The 24,018-nt window shown below is 38.6% G+C and overlaps 1 protein-coding gene across 24 annotated transcripts in view; it reads left to right on the plus strand.

The window, feature by feature from the left end:
- The window catches only part of SLMAP (sarcolemma associated protein), a 177,803-nt gene that overhangs the window by 131,956 nt on the left and 21,829 nt on the right, over nt 1-24,018 (plus strand). For 23 of the 24 annotated variants that reach the window (XM_062201143.1, XM_062201144.1, XM_062201149.1 and 20 more), the window contains 3 exons: nt 3,727-3,786; nt 14,621-14,701; nt 14,972-15,031. In XM_062201143.1, the coding sequence (XP_062057127.1) occupies nt 3,727-3,786; nt 14,621-14,701; nt 14,972-15,031 (201 nt within the window). Of the gene's footprint in view, nt 1-3,726; nt 3,787-14,382; nt 14,492-14,620; nt 14,702-14,971; nt 15,032-24,018 lie in introns of those variants that run through there. The other variant, XM_062201153.1, reaches the window with a different exon arrangement.

Below are 24,018 nucleotides of genomic sequence, written 5' to 3' on the forward strand. Positions count from 1 at the left end.
ATTAAACTATAATCAGAAGGAGCAAATGGCAGTGAAAGACTTGAGAATTAAGAAAGGCACAAACATGTATAAGCATTAGGATTAGTAGCTAGAAGTCAAAGGGTTAGAATTTCAAAAGCGAGGCAGAAAATTTTTGATTAAATATGGTGAATGAACCCACTCATAATAAAAGGTTATGAAGGGCATGAGGTCAGGAAGAATGGGAAACAAGACTACAGCAGATAATAGATACTAGCAAAATTTTGGAAGGTGTAAAAAAAATTGAAAAGCGAGTTAAAAACATGACTTGAGTGTCAGAGGCACTTAGTACCTCTGAGAGAGGGCAGGAGTGCATGGATGGTGCTAGAGGCAGGACTGAAAGTTTGTATAAGGCAGTGGTTTAAATTTCATTTCCCTCCCCCATCCATACAGATAAGTGTCTGCTTATACAAAAAGACTGGAGGCTTTTTCTCTGGAGATTGAATGCACTGGACTAGGGTATTTCGGATATGGCAGGGGGTAGTTATGAGCAACTTAGAGGGGAAAAAATGGGACAATTAAATGAAAGAATTTATCAGTTAAATAGAGTAGAAGAAAATTTCCAAAATTGAAAGATATTAACGTGTAAACCAAAAATACATACTGAATGTTCAGCACAACATATTTTTTTTTTTTTGACAGGCAGAGTGGACAGTGAGAGAGAGAGACAGAGAGAAAGGTCTTCCTTTTGCCGTTGGTTTACCCTCCAATGGCCTCTGCGGTAGGCGCACTGCGGCCGGCGCACCACGCTGATCCGATGGCAGGAGCCAGGTGCTTCTCCTGGTCTCCCATGGGGTGCAGGGCCCAAGGACTTGGGCCATCCTCCACTGCACTCCCTGACCACAGCAGAGAGCTGGCCTGGAAGAGGGGCAACCGGGACAGGATCGGTGCCCCGACCGGGACTAGAACCCGGTGTGCCGGCGCCGCAAGGCGGAGGATTAGCCTAGTGAGCCGCGGCGCTGGCTAGCACAACATATTTTAAAAAGTCATACACTATAACAAACCTAGTAAGTCTCACAAGGTATTATTCCATTTATATGAAATACCCAGGATAGGTAAATCCATGGTGATGATCAGGGCCCGGGGAGAGAAAGAGGTGCTAACTGCTTAATGGACATGGAGCTTCCTTTGGGTGATGAACATATTTTGGAACTAGGTAGAGGTAGTGGTGACACAACTTTATGAATGTACTAAATGCTTCTGAATTCTTTGCTTTTAAGTGGTTATTTTAAGTTATGTGAATGTCACCTCAATTAAGAAAAAAGGAATGAGGGGAGATAAGAACCCTAGGGATAAAGGGAAGAGCCTGAAAACTTCCAGAAAGAAACAAAGGGTCTCGTATTATTCACAATAAGCTAAATTATAAGGTTGCTGTAAAATAACCATGAAATCTTAAATGGCTTAATGTGACATTTATTTCTCACTCCTGCTACATGTCCATAATGGGGAAGAACACCCTGTTCTACGTGGTCACTCAGGAGCCGAGGTTGATGGAGCCTTTACCAACTTACTCATTGTTGCCTAAATGCTGTGCATTGGTCCTGTGGACCTGCCTCAGTGCTAGGGAGTCCACCCAGGTGCCCAGAAAGCACAGGCAAACCACATATTGCTGAACACAAAAGTCTCTACCATGTATTCTGGGTAACAAAGACAATTATTTGAAAGGCAAAGAGATCAATCTTCCCATCCTCTAGTTCTGTCCGCAAATGGCTACAATGTCCAGGGCTGGGGCCAGGCTGAATCCAGGGGCCAGGAATTCCATCCTGTTCTTTCACATGATTGGCAGGGACCCAAGCATTTCAGCTGTCTTCTGCTGTCTTCCCACGTGTATCAACACGAAGCTGAGCAGGCAGGACTCAGATTGGCAGCATGCTATGGGATGCCAGCATCACAACTCTGTGATTTTGCCATAACTAATGCCAGTCGTCAAAGCATTTACCCTCTAGCCATCCTTTTCAGGAAGTTATCAGAGGATGTAATAGAATAAAATAAGGAAATAAAACAGGAAGAGGAATATTTAGAATCTAGGAGAAAGGGAGATTTTGCACAGGAGACAGCCCAGACCAGAGTAAGATCAAAGTACTGGGGTCAGTGATGTGGCGCAGTGAGTTAAAGGCCAGGCCTAAAGCGCCGGCATCCCATGTGGGCACCGGTTCCAATCCCAGCTGCTCCACTTCCAATCCAGCTCCCTGCTAATGCACCTGGGAAAGCAGTGGTGGATGGAAGTCCCTGGGCCCCTGTACCCGCATGGAGACTTGGAAGAAGCTCCTGGTTTCTAGCCATTGCTGCCATTTGGGGATTGAAACAATGAATGTAAGACCTCTTTCTTTTTCTCTATGTAACTCTGTATTTCAAATAAAATAAATCTTAAAAAAAAAAATCAAAGGACTGAGGGAAGGGAGGCATCATGGGTGGGTTGATAGGTAGGTAGGTAGATAGATTACCTAGTATGTTTGACAAAAAATTAAAAATTTTATGTTCTGTAAGAACTTGGGCTGTGCTTGAGAGAGATACATAAAAATATAGTAAAACAATATGAGTCATTATAAACTACAAAAATACTAAATGTTGTATAAGAAAAGAAATAAAATCATAGTATAAGACTCATATAAAATAGTCAATATAAATGCTGATATAGGTTGGCAAAATATAGCTTATTAGGATGACAATAGAATATTAAAGCTTAATCATGTATGCAAGATTGTCAATAAATAATTTGTAAAATGGAAATTTTTTAATTAATATATTTATAAATAGAAATGTAAATGCCAGAAAAATGGCTAAAAGTTGTTGTTTGTATAAAGTGAATTTCAGGAATGAAGTGGAACAGGTCAGAGGACAGCAAGGACAGCTTACATTACACATCTTGGAGGAGCAATATCTTTTAAAATTAAACCTGTTGCTTTGGCTTTTTGTTTTTAAGAAGACAAGAACACACAATGCCACATACTACAGGGTCTAAGGCATGAAAAAGAGCTGTGGGCTCTGGTAGACAGAAGGTTGTGATGATCTTGTAATAGTAGTTACAGTGATTGAATGGTGGGTGTGGGTCAAGTTGCAATTGACTGAAGAGCCGAAGAATACCAAAATTTTTTTACCTACTGCAAAAAGAATAAATTAAAGATTGACTGCCATAGAAAAAACAGAATAAGATTTATTATGTTTTTGAGTAAAATGCAGAATATGAAAATGTTATTTCAAATAAATTAATTATAAAGAAGTTGCTGAGAAAGCACATTTCGAAAATGATTCCATTTCCTGAAATATGTTACAGCATAGGCATATCTGCTGAATTGTGTCAGCAAGGAAAAGTAAACTATTAGTATAGTGTAATTTTTTGTTGCTTCTTAATTTAAATTAAAAAACTCAGAATTGCTTTATTTCAGCTAACCGTCTTTGATTTAAAGAAGATGGCATTGTTTTTTCCAAGTCCTTTGTAAAAGGGTCTGGGCTTTTAAAATAAGATGAAATCTAATTAAAATAAAAGGCAGATTGTCTGGCTACCCTGAGTTTTCTGCGTTAATGTGATTGCTCTGTCATAGTTAGAGTTCTCTTAGTTCCCCTCCCAGCTTCAAGTTTTTGTTCAAGCTTGGTCATAGGAGTAATGTTATCATCTTTAAATTTGGTCATGGAATGTGTTACACTGCAGGGCTCAGGGAAATGCTGCTCGGTATGGGCTTGGATACTAACGTTTATTTTCTTTGGCAGAGAAGCTGATCGTGGAGGGGCATCTAACCAAAGTGGTAGAAGAAACAAAGCTTGCAAAAGGTTCGTTTTCTGTTTCTTTCTGTCGTTTTTGATAGCTCTGTTGGATAATGAAGTGTGTATTTTCAAGGTCATCGTATTTTAACCATCAGTTTATTTCTTACTGCTGCCAAAATGAGTCCAGTAGGAGTATCAGATATTATATATAAATTAGTTGAACTTGGTTTTAAAACAGATATCTTACTTGGAAAATTTCTTTTAAGATGGGCCTATATGTATTATTTTTTTGAAAATTAATTCTTGATACAGCTTTCTTTGTGTATTTAAAATTTGTTGTGCTCTCTTTTTCAATTCCAGTCTTATTTTCAACCTTTGGTTTCAAGATTCTAATTAAATGCAGTGTAAATCTTTTAATCATACAATTTAAGTGAAAAATTCTCGTAATTGCATGTGTGGGATTGTTACATCATTAAAGTACACGACTTTTACTGTCTTAATATTATATTAATTTTTGTCGTGTGTTTGATTTAAACAGAAGTAATTAGCTTTGTGAGTATAAAATTTTACATTTTATAATGGAAACTAGTTTTTTGTGTGAATACTTTCTGTAATAATCATCAGACTTAGAGAAGAAAAATGAGTTTTAAAACATCACTTTTAGGCAAATAAATTTGGAGGATATTGTCACCAGACTATACTGATATAAAATTTAAAGCTAGATTTGCAGTCCTTTGCATTAGTAAAAACAAGTGATAATGAAATGCTTAATGTTAGCACATTCTGTTTTGTTGAAGTAACTGGATTCATTTGGCTTTTTAAAATATTCGAAAGGTGTTATTACTACAGATGTCTGGTGGCTTCCATTGTGAATTTTGTGCACAGCAGATGCCATATTTGGGGAAAGAATGCATAGAATATGCATCACTAATATTGTTCTGGCAAGAGGCATTGAGTTTCAGAACAGTGAACTATTTTTAGTACCTATGGCAATTTATTTCATCTTATTAAAGTTAGATGAGAACACACTTTAAAATAGCTTTTACTTCACCACCTAAATACTTATTCAGATTAACTGATTGAGTAGCCAGCATTTTGAAGTGCAAATAGAGAGGGAGAAAAAAAAAAAATAACTGCTTCTTTTAATTAAAGTTTCTTGGAACCTCAATGCTTCTGTTTGATGCATACTGAATTAGGACATATGTGTTTGAAATTATGTTGGTGGCATTATTGGAAAAGATTTGTGCAGCATTGCTAAATTCTTTTTAAAACCTGGCCATCATTGTGTACTCAAAGTCCTAAACAATATGCCTTTTGGTCCAGCACTTCCACTTCTGGGTTTTTATCTTAAAGAACAAATGGACAAGCCTGTTTCTTTCAGTGCTAATTTTAAAAGCAGCAAGAAACGACAGGAGAAAACAAAAAAGAAAAAGAAAAGAAACAAATTTTCAAAAGTAAAATAGCAACAAGAGGAAAGCATAAGGATCCAGTAATAATGGTATTTATTAAATAAATTATGGCAAATAAATCTATGCAAGTGAATAGAAGTCATCCTACAAGAAAGATAATGCAAATATAAGTTATATATACTCAGATTTTTCTGTCAGCAGCCAACATTTTACTAGCACATCAGATAACATTTAAAAACATGCTAATCCTTATAACAAACTAGATGGCTGAAAGAAGTGACATTCTAAATAGTTTTAATCTGGCTGTGAAATATTTTCTTTTAGGTTGAGATAAATTATCTTTAAAAAATGCTTTCCTTGGTGCTTTTATGGTGGGATTTTTTTTTTTTTTATTGCATGGAAAATATCAGCTGCTAGAAATTTAAAATTACCACTGATTAGCAGTATTAGTATTTCATCTAGAGGTTTAATCTAATCCAAAATGTAGTTGTAGGTTGTCTGTGCTTTCTTTCTGAGTCCTGACTCAGCTTGTAGTCCTTATGTGTCTACAGTAGTTCTGGGGGTAAAAGCAGAAAGAACACAAGAAGATAACTCAAGCACTAACTAGTTGTATGCCCTCAAACAATTCCATTAGCTCTTTGGAAAACCTTAATTTACTCACTTGTAAGATGGGATTAATAAAAATTTAACCTGAAGGGCTGGTGCTGTGGTGTAGTAGGTTAAACATCTGCCTGCGGCACCAGCATTCCCTATAGGTGCTGGTTTCCATTCTTACTTGCTCCACTTCCGATCCACCTCCCTGCAATGGCCTGGGAAAGCAGTAGTATATGGGCGCCAGTTGTGACCTGGCTGCTCCTCTTCTGATCCAGCTCTCTGCTTGTGCATTGGGATGGCAACAGACGATGTCCCAAGTGCTTGGGTCTCTGCACTCGCGTGGGAGACCCAGAAGAAGTTCTTAGCCGTGGTTCTGTCCGTTGTGACCTTTTGGGGATGAACCAGTGGATGGAAGACTTGGCTCTCTGTCTCTCCCTCTGTCTATAACTATGCCTATCAAATAAATAAGTAAATCTTTAAAAAAAAATTTAAGGCCGGCGTGTGGCTCACTTGGTTAATCCTCTGCCTGCGGCACCGGCATCCCATATGGGTGCTGGGTTCTAGTCCCAATTGCTCCTCTTCCAGTCCAGCTTTCTGCTGTGGCCCAGGAGGGCAGTGAAGGATGGCCCAAGTACTTGGGCTCCTGCATCCGCATGGGAGATCAGGAAGAAGCACCTGGGTCTTGGCTTCGGATTGGCCCAGCACACTGGCTGTAGCGGCCATTTGGGGAGTGAACCAATGGAAGGAAGACCTTTCTTTCTGTCTCTCTCTCTCTCACACACTGTCTATAACTCTGTCAAATAAAAAAAAATTTTTAACCTGCATGTTTGTTGTGGAAATTTACTGAAATACTGCTTTTGAAGCAGGAAACACCATCCTCTTGTCCAACAAATGTTAATTCGTTTTTTATAGAAAGTTTTTATTTAATATAAATTTCATAAGTACAATTTTTAGATTATAGCGGTTCTTCCCCCCGTACCCACCCTCCCACCCCCACTCCCATCCCACCTCCTACTCCCTCTCCCATTCCATTCTTCATTAAGATTCACTTTTAATTATCTTTATATACAGAAGATCAACTCTAAAGTAAAGATTTCAAAAGTTTGTACCCACATAGACACACAAAGTATAAAGTACTGTTTGGAGACTAGTTTTACTGTTAATTCTCATAGTACAACACATTAAGGACAGAGGTCCTACATGGGGAGCAAGTGCACAGTGACTCCTGTTGTTGATTTTAACAATTGACACTCTTATTTATGGCGTCAATGATCACCCGGGGCCATTTAGACAAGGCCATAATCAAAGTGGAAGTTCTCTCCTTCAGAGAAAGGTACCTCCTTCTTTGATAACCCCTTCTTTCCACTGGGATCTCACTCACAGAGATCTTTCATGTAGGTCATTTTTTGCCACAGTGTCTTAGCTTTCCATGCCTGAAATGCTCTCATGGGCTTTTTAGCCAGATTTGAATGCCTTAAGGGCTGATTCTGAGGCCAGAGTGCTGTTTAGGACATCTGCCTTTCTGCGTCTGTTGGATCGTTCTCTCGTTCTCTCCTTTTTAATTCTATCTGTTATTATTAGCAGATACTTGGTATTATTTATGTGATCCCTTTGACACTTAATTCTATCTTGGTCTTATCTCCTCCCACTCTTATTCCCACTCTTATTTTTGACAGGTATCAATTTTCAATTGGATTTAAACACCTAAGAAAAATTCTGTGTTAAGAAAAGAGTTCAACCAATGGTATTAAGTAGAAAAAGAAAATTCTAAAAAGAATAAAACAGTAAGCTGTTCCACAACAGTCAGAACAAGTGCTGATCAAGTCATTGCTTCTCATAGTGTCACTTTCAGTTCTACAGATTTCCTTTTAGGTGCTCAGTTGATCAACACAGATCAGGGAGAACAAATGATATTTGTCCCTTTGAGACTGACTTATTTCATTCAGCATGATGTTTTCCAGATTCCCCCATTTTGTTGCAAATGACTGAATTTCTTTTTTTTTTGCCACTGTGTAATATTCCATAGAGTACATATCCCATAATTTCTTTATCCAGTCTTCTGTTGATGGACATTTAGGTTGATTCCATGTCTTAGCTATTGTGAATTAAGCTTCAATAAACATTGAGGTGCAAATTGCACTTTTATTTTCTTTCTTTTTTTTTTTTTTTTTTTTTTTTTTTGACAGGCAGAGTGGACAGTGAGAGAGAGAGAGACAGAGAGAAAGGTCTTCCTTTGCCGTTGGTTCACCCTCCAATGGCCGCCACGGCCGGCGCACCACACTGATCCGAAGCTTGGAACCAGGTGCTTCTCCTGGTCTCCCATGGGGTGCAGGGCCCAAGCACTTGGGCCATCCTCCACTGCACTCCCGGGCCACAGCAGAGAGCTGGCCTGGAAGAGGGGCAACTGGGACAGAATCCGGCGCCCCGACCGGGACTAGAACCCGGTGTGCCAGCGCCGCTAGGCGGAGGATTAGCCTGTTGAGCCATGGCGCCGGCCACTTTTATTTATTTATTTTTTTTATTTATTTATTTTTAAATTTTTTTTATTTTTTGACAGGCAGAGTGGACAGTGAGAGAGAGAGAGAGAGAAAAAGGTCTTCCTTTGCGCCGGCCACTTTTATTTTCAATATAATTTCCCTTGGGTAAATTCCAAGGAGTGAGATGGCTGGGTCATGTGGTAGGGCTATATTCAGATTTCTGAGGTATCTCCAAACTGTCTTCCATAGTGGCTTTCCCAGTTTGCATTCTCACCAACAGTGGATGTATAACCCTACTCTCTTTCCAGGAAATGCTTCCAGTGGCATAGGCAATGGTTTATGGCCAGTATATTTTTTTGCCTGTACATGATTATGTCTTCTCAAAGATACAGTGAAATATTCACCTTATTGTAGGCTTTGCAGCTTGAGAACAGTTTTATGTTGATGCTGATAGCAGCTATCCTTCCATTTTATTCTCTATCTATATCTATATCTATCTGAATGGTTAAGTACTACAGAGAAAAGTCAGTCAATACTGACTCTTTTTAAAAGATTTGTTTATTTGTTTGTTTATTTATTTAAAAGGCAAAGAGAGACAAGGAGAGAGACGTCTTCCTGCTGCTGGTTTACTCCCTAAATGCCTGCCACAACTAGGGCTGGTCCAAGTGGAAGTCATAAGCCTGAAACTTAATCTGGGGCTTCCACAGGAGTAGAAGGGACTCAGAGCCTTCACCTGCTGCCTCCTGGGATGTGCATCTGCAGGAAACTGGATTGGAAGAGGAAGAGCCAGGACTCAAACTAGGCATTTTTAGTATGGGATGCCATCATCCCAAGCAGCAACTTAACCACTGCACCAAATGCTTGCCCCTGAACTTTTTTTTTTTTTTTAAGACAGAAATTTTCCATCTACTGGTTTACTCCTCAAATGTTCACAACAGCTGGGACTGGGCCAATCCAAAGCTGGGAGCCAATAACTCAATCTGGATCTCCCACCTGGGTGGCAGAGACTCAGACTCTTGGACCATCATCTGTTGCTTCCTGGGATGCACATTAACAGGAAGCTGGAATTGGGAGTGGAGTCAGGACCCACACGTTGACACTCTGATATGGGGTCTGAATATCTTCCATGCAGTATCTTAACCATTATACCATTTGCTCACCCACTAGAAAAATAGATGCTGCTTCATAACTGAAGAATAGGTTGGCTTTTTAAATTTTCTGTTTATTTATTTGAGAGGCAGACTGACAGAGCTACCATCTGGTGGTTTGCTCCTTAAATAACCACAGCTGCTGGGGCTAGGTGAGACCAAATCCAGATCTCTGATGTGGGTGGCAGGGAATCAGTTGAGCCATCCCCACTCCCACCCAGTGTCTACATTAGCAGGTAACTCCAATCTGAGGCTGAAGCCAGTCTTCAAACCCAAGTCTTCCAATATAAGACATAAGTATGTTGACCAACATCTTAACTCCTAAGCCAAATGCTTGCCCCAAGATAGAAGTTTTGAAAATGAGTACTCTTCCATTTATTTATTATATCCTGAGTTTCATTCTTGAGTAGATTCAGTTTGCCTTCATGTGATCACTATAGTACCAGGACATAACAATGATGGATCATGACTTGTCTTGCTAAAAGCTTGCCTTCTTATTCAAAAGTAGATGTGTGGGCCAGTGCCGTGGCTCACTTGGCTAATCCTCTGCCTGCGGCACCGGCACCCTGGGTTCTAGTGCAGGTTGCTCATCTTCCAATCCAGCTCTCTGCTGTGGCCCAGGAAAGCAGCAGAGGATGGCCCAAGTGCTTGGGTTCCTGCATCCGCATGGGAAACTGGGAGGAAATACCTGGCTCCTGGCTTCGGATCGGTGCAGCGCAGGCCATAGTGGCCATTAGGGGAGTGAACCAACGGAAGGAAGACCTTTCTCTCTGTCTCTCTCACTGTCTATAACTCTCTCTCTGTCTCTCTCACTGTCTAACTCTGCCTGGCAAAAAATTAAAAAAAATTTTAAAAAGTAGATGTGTACCTTCAATCTTTTTTAAATCTCTTTTGAGCACTGTTGTATGTGCTGGGAATACAGCAGTTAATGAAACAAATGCAAACTCCTGTTCTAATGGAACATACATCCTGGTAAGATCTTGTTGGAAGATTGGGCATCCTACCTTTTGAGGCAGTTTTGCCTTCCCAGCCCACACTCTAAATATAGAATAAAATTCCTTCTAAGCCAGAAGAATGCTTTTGAAAATACACTACTCTTGCTTTACTTTGATATCTTGATCATAAAATTGCCAAAAATATTAAAAATCAGAGTCATTTTCCTGTTTTCTTTTCTCTTCTTCCAGACTAGTTCCTTTTCTATCCATATATAGAGATGAGATGTGTTAGCCTGTTTCACTTGAGATAGTAACTTTGTGATCATAACTGGAACATTCAGAAATGTCTGATTGTAGCACACTGTGAATGCAGCAGAGGCTCCAGATTAGATTCCTGGGCCTCTGTGATCAGTGACTTCACTTCTAATCTAAGCTCCCTCTCACTCAGCAGCTGACCTTTACTACAAATGACAGTGAGAAAGAAGTAAAAGACTTTTTGCAATTCATCATCCATTTCAAAATTAAGCCATAAATATTAGGAATGTTTTTATATGCTGTAGCCTTAAGCTATATTTTAATATTGTATTAAATATTTTAACAGTAATGGTTTTAGATATGTATCTAATTTCTTTCAAAGTTGAAAGAAATTTCATTGGTTATGAAACTGTATGTACTCCAAAGTCTTTTTGTTTGTTTGTTTGGTTGTGTTTTTTTTGACAGGCAGAGTTAGAGAGAGAGACAGAGAGAAAGGTCTTCCTTCCGTTGGTTCACCTCCCAAATGGCCACTACGGCCGGTGTGCTGGGCCAGTCCGAAGCCAGGAGGCAGGTGCTTCCTTCTGGTCTCCCATGCAGGTGCAGGGCCCAAACACTTGGGCCATCCTCCACTGCCTTCCCGGGCCACAGCAGAGAGCTGGACTGGAAGAGGAGCAACCGGGACAGAATCCAGTGCCCCAACCAGGACAAGAACCCGGGATGTCGGCACCGCAGGTGGAGGATTAGCCAAGTGAGCTGCGGCGCCGGCCTACTCCAAAGTGTTTTTAAAATGTACTTATACCGGCCGGCGCCATGACTCAACAGGCTAATCCTCCGCCTTGCGGCGCCGGCACACCAGGTTCTAGTCCCTGTCGGGGCACGGGATTTTATCCCGGTTGCCCCTCTTCCAGGCCAGCTCTCTGCTATGGCCCGGGAAGGCAGTGGAGGATGGCCCAAGTGCTTGGGCCCTGCACCCGCATGGGAGACCAGGAGAAGCACTTGGCTCCAAGCTTCAGATCAGCGCGATGCGCCGGCCGCAGCGGCCATTGGAGGGTGAACCAACGGCAAAGGAAGACCTTTCTCTCTGTCTCTCTCTCTCTCTATCCACTCTGCCTGTCCAAAAAAAAAAAAAAAAAAAGTACTTATACCAAAACTGTGGACAATAAAGAAGCCCTCTCCGCTTTACTTATCAACAAGCGTCCCTTGGCTACCTAATACGTTAACAGCTCATAATAGTCATTTGCCTGCCTGTTATAGTAACTTTTTATCCCCTAATAGTTATCTTTGCTAAAAATCTGCTGAGCTATCTTTTTAGGCTCCCTAATAAAACTGGACAGAACCATCAATAGCCAACATTGTTACTGGAGCCTGCAGGGAGCAATTTAGACTGACATGAGAGTTAGCGTATGGTTCCTTATGATGTTTAATGACATACCTCTGCTGATGTTCCACCAGCCACCCTGAACATGTGACACATGTAAAGGCATGATTTGTTAATGTGCATACTCAACGGACTTTCCATACTCCTTTACTCTGCATCTGTTGTTTTGCACCAGTTGTACCCCGTTTACTCTAACTCCATAAATTCTCAAACACTTTTCTGAACAAGGAGATGGGTTTGGTTTTGATTTTTGTTCCTCCATCACCTTAAAAGCTTATAATAAACCTTCACTTCATCCAAAGATTTATATCTTGATGTTTTTCTAAGGGTAGCACATAGGCAGGGCAGGCCTGTTGCTTGGTAACAGTATCATTATGTGAATTTAGAAAGCAAATATCCAAAGAAAGAATAAAAACAAAAAAACAGAAAAGAAAGTAAATGTCCAAAATGTCCCCACCTCCAGAAATAACTTAGTTTTTATTTATTAGTAGTAAGTACATATTGACTATTTTTTGTTCCACAATATATTCCATTTAATAATAATGAGCAATGCTACAGTGAACATCCTTTTATATATAATACGTCATCTGTTGTTTCCTTAGGACAAGATTTGATTGGTATTGCTATAGATATTATATATAAATATATATCATATATATTTATATATTTATATATATTTATATTATATTTATATATTATATATTATATTATATATAAATATTATATATAAATATTTATTATATATAAATATATATATTATATATAAATATATAACAATATTTTTGAAACATGCCCTGTGAATTTATAATATCCTGAAGGAAAAAGATATATTTACACAGAGAATGATATAGAGCATGATGATTTCCAAAAAGTAGAGAAGATGCAATAAAAAGGAACAGCTTGTTAGAGAAATGAAGACTTCCTTAGAGATACAGGGGCTTAAGCTGAATCTTACAAAATGCATAGGCCACATAGAATTGGTGTTGGGGAAATACCCACTAAACCATATGGACGGTGATTCAAATCCCGGCTGCTCCACTTCCAGTCCAGCTCCCTGCTAATTCGGAAAGTAGCAGAAGATGGCCCAAGTACTTGAACCTCTGTACCCATATGGGAGACCAGGATGAAGGTGCTGGCTCCTGGCTTCATCCTGGCCCAGTGTTGGCTATTGCAGCCATTTGGGGGGTGAACCAGCAGATAGACAATCTCTCTGTAACTCTGCCTTTCAAGTAAATAAATAAATAAATCTAAATTTAAAAAGAAAAGGTTTATCCCTATTGTATTCGTAGGTACCAGGGGTCTTCAGAAAGTTTATGAAAAAAGTGTTGGGGCCAGTGTTGTGGCGTAGTCAGTAAAGCTGCCGCCTGTAGTGCCAGCACCCAATGTGTGCACCAGTTCGTGTCCCAGCTGTTCCACTTCCAATCCAGCTCTCTGCTATGGCCTGGGAAAGCAGTGGAAGATGGCCCAAGTCCCTGGACCTCTGCACCCGCATGGGAGGCCCAGAGGAAGCTCTTGGCTCCTGGCTTCAGATCTGCTCAGTACAGCTCCAGCTGTTGTGGCCATCTGGGGAGTGAACCAGTGGATGGAAGACTCTCTCTCTCTCTCTCTCTCTCTCTCTCTCTCTCTGCCTCTGCCTCTCTGTAACTTTGCCTTTCAAATAAATAAATCTTTAAAAAAAAAAAAAAAAAACTATGACTGGATTTCAAAACATTTTGTACCAAAAGAAACTTTTTCTGTTTTTCCCCAAAACTTGTTGAAATCCTCTCCTATAACTGTACAAGAGCATTCATTTGCCACAGTGGGTAAGACTCTGCTTGGGATTCTCACATTCCGTAGTGGAGTACCTGGGTTCTAGTCTCAGCTGTTCCTTATTCTAGCTTTCTGCTAAGACGAATTCTAGGAGACAAAGTAATGAAAGGTTCAAGTGGTTGGGTTCCTACTATCACCCACTTGGAAAGCCAAGAATAAACTCCTGGTTACTGGCTTCAGTGTGGACCAGCTCTGACTGTTGCTGGTATTTGGGGAGTGAGCCAGCAAATGAAGATCTCTGTTTCTCTCAAATAAATAAAAATAAATTTTTTAAGTTAATGGAAAATAGAATTTAAAAATAATTTTATTTTTGTGCCAAAAAATCATGAAATCCATGCATAGTTTTTCATAATATACATTTTCCATGAACTTTTTGAATCCTTTCCTCAGAAATAAAATAGTTAATTTTCTTATTTTAAATTATGCTTTTATATCAAATAGTTGTGATTTTTTAAAAATGTTTTATTATGTGAGTTCCTAAGGCAACCTCCTTGCTAGTTTTTTTTTTTTTTTTTTTTTATGTAATAGAGCCTTTTTCTTTCATCATCTTCATACAATGTCCACATTGTCCTGGGAATTTTGCTATATTTGTTGCGGTTCCTTGAATACTTTAGCAAAGCTTATTTCATTTTTGTTTCCAGTTGGCAAATAGACAGCCTTGAACAAAAGCCCCAGCCCTCTGCAAGGCAGACATGTTCCACATTATAATTTAACTTGAGCTGCATGTAATGACCAGCATTCCGTTTTGGACTAGGGTGGTGAAGAAGTAAGAGATTTAATAATCTCAGTTAGTTTTTAAAGTATTTTTCATACCAGAATTTGAGCATTAATAGCCTGAGGCAATTTCAGGTATTTTAATTGTAATGAGATTTTACTTTTATTCTTTTCTCTGTAGAAAACCAGGCAAGAGCAAAGGAATCTGACTTGTCAGATACTCTGAGTCCAAGCAAGGAAAAAAGCAGTGACGACACTACGGGTGAGTTTTAATTTAACCTGATGTTTTACAGTCTGCAGATGTTATTGACAGTTTAGGTATACAGCTTCATGTAAGTGGAGATTTCAAAGTTTGTGTTTTGAGAGAAAAGCAGTGTTTGCTTTTATCAAGTCAGTCCCTTGAATCTTGGATATTTTGTTAAAACTCTTTCAACTACCCAGATACAATATGCATATAAATTCTGGTTATTTTGATAATGATAGCTTGCTGATTTATTTGAGTACTGATTCTAATTTTTTCTCCCCTCTGTAGACGCCCAAATGGATGAACAAGACCTGAATGAATCTCTTGCTAAAGTGTCCCTATTAAAAGGTACTTTCCCTTTTTTTTTTTTTTTATGATGTTTGAAACCAGGGCTTCAGATTTACACTTTGTCACAAAGTCTATTCTATGTATTATGTGAAGTGTTAAGTTTTAGTTAAGAAATTAATATAGATTCTATAAAGTAGCAGGAAGTAAAATTTAAAGTTAATGTTGGTGCCCAATGCTTCAAACAAAATTATTTAAATTATAGAATAAATTGGATCAGTTAAGATTGTGAAGGATAAAATGGTATATAACAATAATAGAACATGAAATGTAGCTGGGATTTTTGTTTGTTCTCATATCTCTGATAGGAACTTATCATTATTAAGGTGAAAATCTTAACTTTCTAGAAAGAATGACTTGTTTGCTGTTATCATATGGTAGTAGTTGTAAATTTCTTCATTTACTGGTCCTCTTCATCCGCCAATAAATATCCCCAGATTCTTAGGACACTCATTAAGAAATTTTGGGCTGAGAAATTTTCAGTAGAACTAAGATAGGGAGTGGAATGCATGTAATGAACTCTCATCCCTAAATAGGAAATACATTTATTTCTTGACATTTAATTGTGTAGAATAAAGTGAAAAAGAAATAAATCAGTGTTTATAAAAGTATTCTTAAAACAGAGTACATTAAAATAGAGTACTGATTAATCTGTTACTGTCAGCCTTTGATCTCTTTTACAGTGCCTTATTGTACACACACGAAAAAGTTGACATACATGTTCTAGTTCAGTGGGTTTAAACATGTTGGTAGTGGTGGACTAGCACCAAGTTGCTCTCTAGGATCTGAGCAACATTAGCAGCTTGAGGAAATTTATCTTTGTGGAAGTGACTATTATGGCTGAGCGCGTAAGGGATTACTTAGTCTAGACTAAGAATTCTATAAAGAATTCTATAAAGAAGGAGGTCTTGGTTTCACCCTGCATGACCCTGCTGCTGGCCTAGTTGTATGATGGCAATAGAGGGAAGTCACACATATTCTGTCAGAGTTCTTCAGTCTTGACATCTTTCCTTGGATACTGAAGATTACATGGCCACTTGAGCTATGTAATCTTTGCCTTAATTCCACAGCCAGGGGAATTCCTGAGAATTGCTAGCCCAGGTAGCCAATTACTAATTTGTCCTTAAGTATGATCATAGTTTCCATCAATCTACTCTGTGTGACCATTGGTATTGATAAGATTTTCTAGTATCATAATAATAAATATAAATTAATATTAATAAATATAAATTAATTATTGCCCAGAAATCTCAAATTCTCAAAAATGCAATATCATTATATAAAAGGCTGTAAGTGAAACAAAAAATATTGTAGAATTTATGGGCCTTTTTGGGAATATGGAGAAACAGGAAGTGGGGTGATTAAATAATGAGCAGTCCTCATACATAAGTCGTTCTTCTTACTGTTTTATGTACCAGGAAATCGCCCAAAAATCTGTAGCACCCAAGTTCAGGTTTATTTTATAAGTGGCAGTTATGAGACTATTAATTTTGTTCAGTTATTATTAGTTTGTTGTGATCTTATTTGTCAGTCTGTTTTAGGTTTGATTTTTAATGCATTGCTACCACAATGCCAAGCATTTAGTAAAACTCAGATATTTGATGAATGAATTAACTAATAATAGACTTCTTACATCAAAGTAGAAAGCCACTCTTGAGTTCATTCCTCACTTTGCCCTTTGTAGTATATCCTTGGGCATGTCGCTTAACCTCACCATGCTTCAGTTTTTGTTTTGTTTTATTTGTCATTTATTAGACTGGGGAAAATGGACTTCATAGGATTGTTGTGAGGAATAATACTTAAAACAAAATGTTGGGAACATAGCATGTTATCCACCATAATGAAGACACTGATAATGATGATGGTAATGACTAATAAAAGCAGACCTGTCTGGGATGGGCATTTGGCCTCATGGTTAAAATTTTGGCCTAGACACCCACATGCCATATTTATGTGCCTAGGTTCAAATCTTATCTCCACTGTCAGTTCCAGCTTCTTGATATTGTGCATTCTGGGAGACACAGGTGATGATGGCTAAAGTAGTTGATCCCTGCTATTCACATGGGAGACCTGGATAGAGTTTTGGGCTCCCAGCTTTGTCCTGGCCCAATCCCTGCTGTTGTGGACGTTTGGGGAGTGAACCAATGGTTGGGAAGGTCTGTAATTCTACCTCTCAAATAAATAAATAAATAAATAAGGTCTTAAAAAAAAAGATGACAGGGACAGAGGCATTTAGCTTAGCAGTTAACATGCTGGTTAAGATCCCGTGTCCCGCATTAGAGTACATAGTTTTGATTCCTGGCTCTAGTTCCTGATTCTAGCTTCCTGCTAATGCATACTTTAGGAGACAGTGATGATGGTTCAAGTCGTTGAGTTCCTGCCACCCATGTTGGAGACCTGAATTGCATTTCCAGTTGTTGACTTTGTCAGGTCCATTTCCAGTCATGTTGCAAGCATTTGAGGAGTGAGCCAGCCACTTGAGGGGAGATTGATATTCATTCATTCTCTCTCTCTCCAATAAATAAAAATTTAAAAATATAACTAAATATAACATCTAAAATGTTCTTATATTTCTGTATTATTGCCAAGTTTTTTAAAAAAAAGATTTATTTATTCATATTTGAAAGGCTAAGATAAAGAGAGAGAAGGAGAGACCTTCCATCTGCTGGTTCACTCCCAAATGGCTGCAACAGCTGGGATTGGACCAGGCCCAAGCCAGGAGCTTCTTCCTGGTCTCCCACATGGGTGCAGGGTCCCAAAAGTTTGGGCCATCTTCTACTGCTTTCCCAGGTGCATTAGCATGGAGCTAGATCAAAAGTGGGGCAGTCAGGACTCAAAACTGGTGCCCCAAGGGTTTGCTGGTGGAGGCTTAGCCTTCTATGCCACACACCAGTCCACCAAATTTTGTTAATGAGGTAATATCTTCTATATCTACTGAAAGATTGTACAGTTAACTTTAAAAACAGACTAAAAATGTCCACCCAAGCTTATAAAGTAGATCGATAGAAAAACACCCATTCTAGGACAAAAGTGAGACATCATTAGACTCAAGCCACATAAACTAGTAACACGTTTTCCCACACAAACATGTGAAATACAGTGATCCCTTGCTCAAAAAGATTTATTAGTCTTGACTAAAAAGTTGTTTTGTTTTGTTTTGAGATTTATTTATTTGAAAGTCAGAGTTACAGAGAGAGGAAGGGAGAGATAGAGATCTTCCAAACCCTGGTTCACTCCCTAGGTGGCCACAATGACCAAGGCTGCTCCAGGCTGAAGCCAGGAGCCAGCAGCTTCTTCACGGTCTCCTACTTAGGTTGTAGGTGCCCAAGCAGTCGGACCATCTGCTGCTGCTTTTCCCTGGCCATTAATAGAGAGCTGGATCAGAAGCAAAGCAGCCACGAATTGAACTGGCATCCATCTGGGATACTACAGTGTCACAGGCTGCAGCTTTACCTGCTACTCCACAATGCCAGCCCCTTTATATAAAAATATCTCTACTTCTGTGATCAAACACTGTATTTCGTTTGTTTACATTATTTGGTATGTGATGTCTTAATTGTTCTAATTAAAATGCTGATCTTTTTTTCATTTTATGATGCAAATAATTAATTTATTAGATTCCTATATATTAGTTTTGTTTCACAATATCACTAATCAAGGGAAGAATTGAGCATAGACAAGAAATTATGCTTTAATAGAATTTTAGAGGTGGGTTACACATGATTCTTCGCTTATAAATTGAAACAATCCTCTTAGTTCTTACATCAGTTTATTGTTATGTTTATTTTTAAAACTCGATCCATACACTTCAGATGGAAATAATTGGTAACTTTATATGTTTTTTTTTTATTTTTTTTATTTTTTATTTTTTTTTTTTTTATTTATTTTTTACAGGCAGAGTGGACAGTGAGAGAGAGAGACAGAGAGAAAGGTCTTCCTTTTGCCGTTGGTTCACCCTCCAATGGCCGCCGCGGTAGGCGCGCTGCGGCCAGCGCACCGCGCTGTTCCGATGGCAGGAGCCAGGTGCTTCTCCTGGTCTCCCATGGGGTGCAGGGCCCAAGCACTTGGGCCATCCTCCACTGCACTCCCTGGCCACAGCAGAGAGCTGGCCTGGAAGAGGGGCAACCGGGACAGGATCGGTGCCCCGACCGGGACTAGAACCCGGTGTGCCGGCGCCGCAAGGCGGAGGATTAGCCTAGTGAGCCGCGGCGCCGGCCGGTAACTTTATATGTTAATCAGATAGTTAAGTGGCTACTGTATGTTCAGCATATGATATGGAACAAACATGGGAAACTATATGGGTAATATTTGTTACTAAGTAGAAGTCCTCTGTTTCTAGAAAAGTAATAGTTGCTTGTTAGGAAAGCAGGTTACTTCATTGCTTTCATATAACTAGAAGTTGCTATGATTCATAAGAAAGACAGCTGAGCTATAAATGAGAATTTTAGTCCTGTCTCTACAGTTTACCAGATATGTAAACATGTGTAAGTCATTTCAGATCTCTGAGTGTTATTTCTTCATCTGTTAAGCAAAAGGGTAGTTTACTTGATCTTTGTTGTTGTTTCTGGTTTACTTGTCTTGGAGTTCCAATATTCTATGTATTTATAGGGGCTCAGGCTCCTTTAAAAATGCTATTGAGTAGTTTGAGGACTTGGATGGACTTGGTGGTTTGTTTGGGTTTTACTGTCCTGCTGTAGGTATCAAGCAAGAGGTGCTGTTAGAAGCTAAGATGCAGAGACATTAGCTTGGGCTTTGAGGGATGGGTAGTTTAAGTGAGGAAAAGCAGTCATGAGCCAAAGCTACTAACTAGACTTGTTGGAACTTAGTGTGTTATGGAGTGATTGAAAATAGATAACTAGATTATGAAGAACTTTAAAGCCAGGCAGAGTTGTCTGGATTTGATAAAATGTAGAGGTCATGTAGGTTCTTGATCTGAGAGAATTGCTGTACTCTTACAATGCAGAATAGAATGCAGAGGAGCAAGATAAGTTGGTAACAGGCCTTCAGGCAGAAATGACTGGGGCTTGTTCTAAAATAATGGCATTACTTTCTTTAGTTATGAAAAATTTTGAACACTAGAAAAGTGTTCAGAAACAAACACTATATGCCCACTATCCATTTTAGTAATTGTTAGTATTTTGCCATATTTACTTTCTTTGTATATAGAAATTTTTTTATTTTGGCATAATTTCAGAGTTATAGAAAAATTGCAAGAATATTTTTTTAATTTTATTTTTATTTGTGGCTGGTGCTGTGGCATAGTGGGTTAAACCTCCACCTGTGGTGCTGACATCCTATATGGGTGCTGTTTTGAGTCGTGCCTGTTCCACTTCCAATTCAGCTTCCTGCTGATGCTCTGAGAAAGCAGTGAAAAGTAGCAAGTGCTTGGGCCCCTGCACCACATAGGAGACCTGTAAGAAGCTCCTGACTCCTGGCTTCAGGTCAGCCCACCCCTAGCCATTGTGGCCATTTGGGGAGTAAACCAGCAACTTGAAGACCTCTATCTCGTTTTATGTCTCTCTCTCGCGCTCTCACTCTCGCTCTCTCTTTCTCTCTCTAACTCTGCCTCTCAAATAAAAAAAAAAAAAATCTTTAAAAAAAGCACTATTTAAAAATGTATTTTTATCTCAAAGGCAGAGTTAGAGAGATCTTCCATCCACTGGTTCACTCCCCAAATGGCTGTGACAGCTAAAGCTGGGGCAGACTGAAGCCAGGGGCCGGGAGCTTCTTCCAGGTCTCCCACATGGGTGGTAGGGGCCCAAGTACTTGGGCCATCTTCTGCTGCCTTTCCAGGCTATTAACAGGGAACTGAATCAAAAGTGGAGCAAAACCAGCATCCATAGGGGTTGCTAACATCACAGGCAGTGGCATAACCTACTTCACCACAATGTGGCCTCCCCCCATATATTCTTAATCCAAATTCTCCAGTTGTTAGCATTTCATCCCCATCTGCTGTTAGTGTTTTACTAAATTTATTCCTCTCTCTCCTTTCCCCTTCCTCTATCCCTGCATCATTGAATGTCTGTTGCATGCCTAATAGCCTTTAGTCCTGAATACTTCATTGTATATTTCCTTCTCTTACATAAATTCCATACCAGTCTCAAAATGGGGAAATTTACATTGATACTATTCTCAGCTCCACAATTGTCCATCGTCTTAATAATGGCCTTTATGACTAAAGAAAAATCCCGAATCATGCATTGCATTCAGTTATCATGTCCCTTTTGTCTCCTTTAGTTTGAAATAATTCTTCAGTCTTCTGTTTGAAATTGACATCTTTGAAGAGTGCAAGACAGTTATTTTGTAAAACATTCCTCAGTTTGAATGTGTCTAACATTTCCTCATGATTCGATTCAAACTGCATGTTAGCAGCAATGTATCAAATAATATTTGGTATTATATCAGGAGGCACCTAATGTTAAATTACTCTATTATTGCAGGTGACGTTCATTTGACCATCTGACTAAGATGTTATCTACCAGATTTCTCCATTGTAAAGTTACTGTATTCCTTTCTGTAGTTAATAAATGTCTTGTGGGGAGCTATTCTAAGACTATGAAAATGTCAAATTACTTCTTACACTTTTAACCACTTAGTTTTAGCGTCTTCTGATGATTCTTTCCTAATGATTTATTACTATAATTGTTGCCAAATAGTAATTTCATAATTCTATAGTTCCTTCTAGAGTTTTTACCTGGCTTTCTATAATAAGTAAGGGTCTTCTCTTTTTTAAGTCTTCTCTTTTATTTATTTATCTTTATCTATGAATTTGTGGATTCATAGTCTATTAAATGTGTTATAGTCTATCACTGTCATTGTCTATTTTTATGCTCCAGTTGTCTCACGTTTGGCCAGGGAGAGCACCTTGTGTCTTTTCCACATGACCTTTGACCTTCCTTATTGCTTCCCAAAAGCTGTTCTAGGTTCATTTTATACTTTGTTGTCCTTAACCCTGAAGTCAGCCATTTCCCCAAAAAAACCTAGTTCCTTTTAGTTGAAAATTGGATTTATAAACCAAGATCTAAGTATTTGGTGTCCTCGTTGCTACTGGGGTGTAATTGCTTCTAGGCCTACTCAGTCGACAGACATGAGAAATAGATATGTGTGTATTAAAATGTATTACAGTTCACACTCTGATCCATACACTATGCTCCAGAATTAATTCTTTTTTTTTTTTTTTAAGATTTATTGATTTGTTTATTTGAAAGGCAGAGACAGAGAGATTGTCCATCTGCTGGTTCACTTCTCAAATGGCTATGACAGACAGAGCTGGGCCAGGCTGAAGTTAGGAGCCAGAAACTCCATCTAGATTTCCTATGTGGATGGCAAGGGCCCATTGTCTGCTGTGTTTTAGGCTCACTAGCAAGAATATGGATCAGAAATTGAGCAACAAGATCTCATCAACACTCTGATACAGTATGCTGCTATTGCAAGCTGTAGCTTAACCCAGTGTACCACAATGCCAGCCCTCCAGAATTAATTCTGTGTTTGCTGTTTCCATATCTATAACTCTGTGATCTATAATATATTTATTTACTTGATCACTTTTAGAATATACAGAAAGCAGTCAAAATTTTATCAGTGCTTTTGTAGAAAACAAGCTGATCTGTAGATATTTTTTTCTTAGTTACAAAATTACCATAAAGCGGTAGTCCTCAACATGGAGTATCTTGCCCCTTAGGTAACATTTGGCAACATCTGGAGACTTTTTTGGTTGTGACTCGGGGAGTGCTACTGACATCTGTCTAGCAGGGAAACTGCTAAATATCCTATACAGAGCAGCCTCCACAACAAAGAATTATTCAGCCCAAAATGTCAGTAGGGCTAAGATTGAACAATTCTAACACAGAGCTAAGAAAATTCTACTCAAGGATTTCAGTTAGATATTTTTTTGTTAAACTTCTTGAAAATAACACGTAGATATCTTGATACTTCTCTCCTAAAAAAACTCCTACAAATAAGGACATAATTACAAATCCAGAGATGGGGGCCAGTTCCCTTGCAAACTCCAAAGGATATTGGCTGAAAAACCTGTGAGAGAAATTCTGTAGCTAATGTGACACTATCTCTGCAACTAGAACATCTCTCTTTCTATGCGTCCCTACCCTGACCAAAAGACGTCTTAAAGGAATTGGTACGTTGACCAGAGTAGATGAACACAGAATCAACATTTTTCACAGAGAAAATAGAATTTCATGAAAATATATGTATGTAGTACCCAAGACCTACGTAATTATATTATGATAATTTATTGGTAGCTCTAATTTGATGGACTGAAGTTGCTATGGCTAAGATACTTTTAAATCAAAGTAATACTCAGATAGAATGCATTAGAAGAATATGACTTACCTGATATGTTTACTTCATTTGGTGAATTTTATTTCAATGAAAGATGAGCAAAGTATACGGAAGGAGGTTAGAGGAAGGTCCGTATGGAGATGTAATACTGGGTTTAATTTGTTGCAGTGAAACCACTTAGGGTACAGCATTTCATAATTCAGGGACTGTTTATTTGATGTCTGTGTGTGTGGTGTTGGGAATGGTGATGAAAGTGGGCACAGTAGAGCCTAGTTTTTATTTTATGTTCCACAACTTGGATAATTGTGCTAAAAAATTTTTTTTTGAGAAAAGTTTTTGTTTTTTCATTTCCAGTTTCAAGTAAAGTTTTTCTGACTTGTTCTCGAGAAGTTTAAAAATTTCTAACAATTGTATTATGCCCATTTCAGTGGCTAACAAGTTTTACTAAGCTCTGCAATCATGGAATATATAATTTAATATGTAAATATATAATAATATCATTACCATAGGTTACTAATATATATGTTTAACTGTGTTGTTTTCCAGGATAAAAAGTACTAAAATACTTATTACTATAATTTGCTTCTAAATTTTATTTAACTCAGTTGTGCTGTGTTGTTTATTCATGTTGAAACACAAAAAGATTGCCAGTCTTTGTAAAGATTATAGTGTGACACTAAGTCTTACTTTTG

This window comes from Lepus europaeus, chromosome 9 (assembly GCF_033115175.1).
Source record: "Lepus europaeus isolate LE1 chromosome 9, mLepTim1.pri, whole genome shotgun sequence".
NCBI lineage: Eukaryota > Metazoa > Chordata > Mammalia > Lagomorpha > Leporidae > Lepus > Lepus europaeus.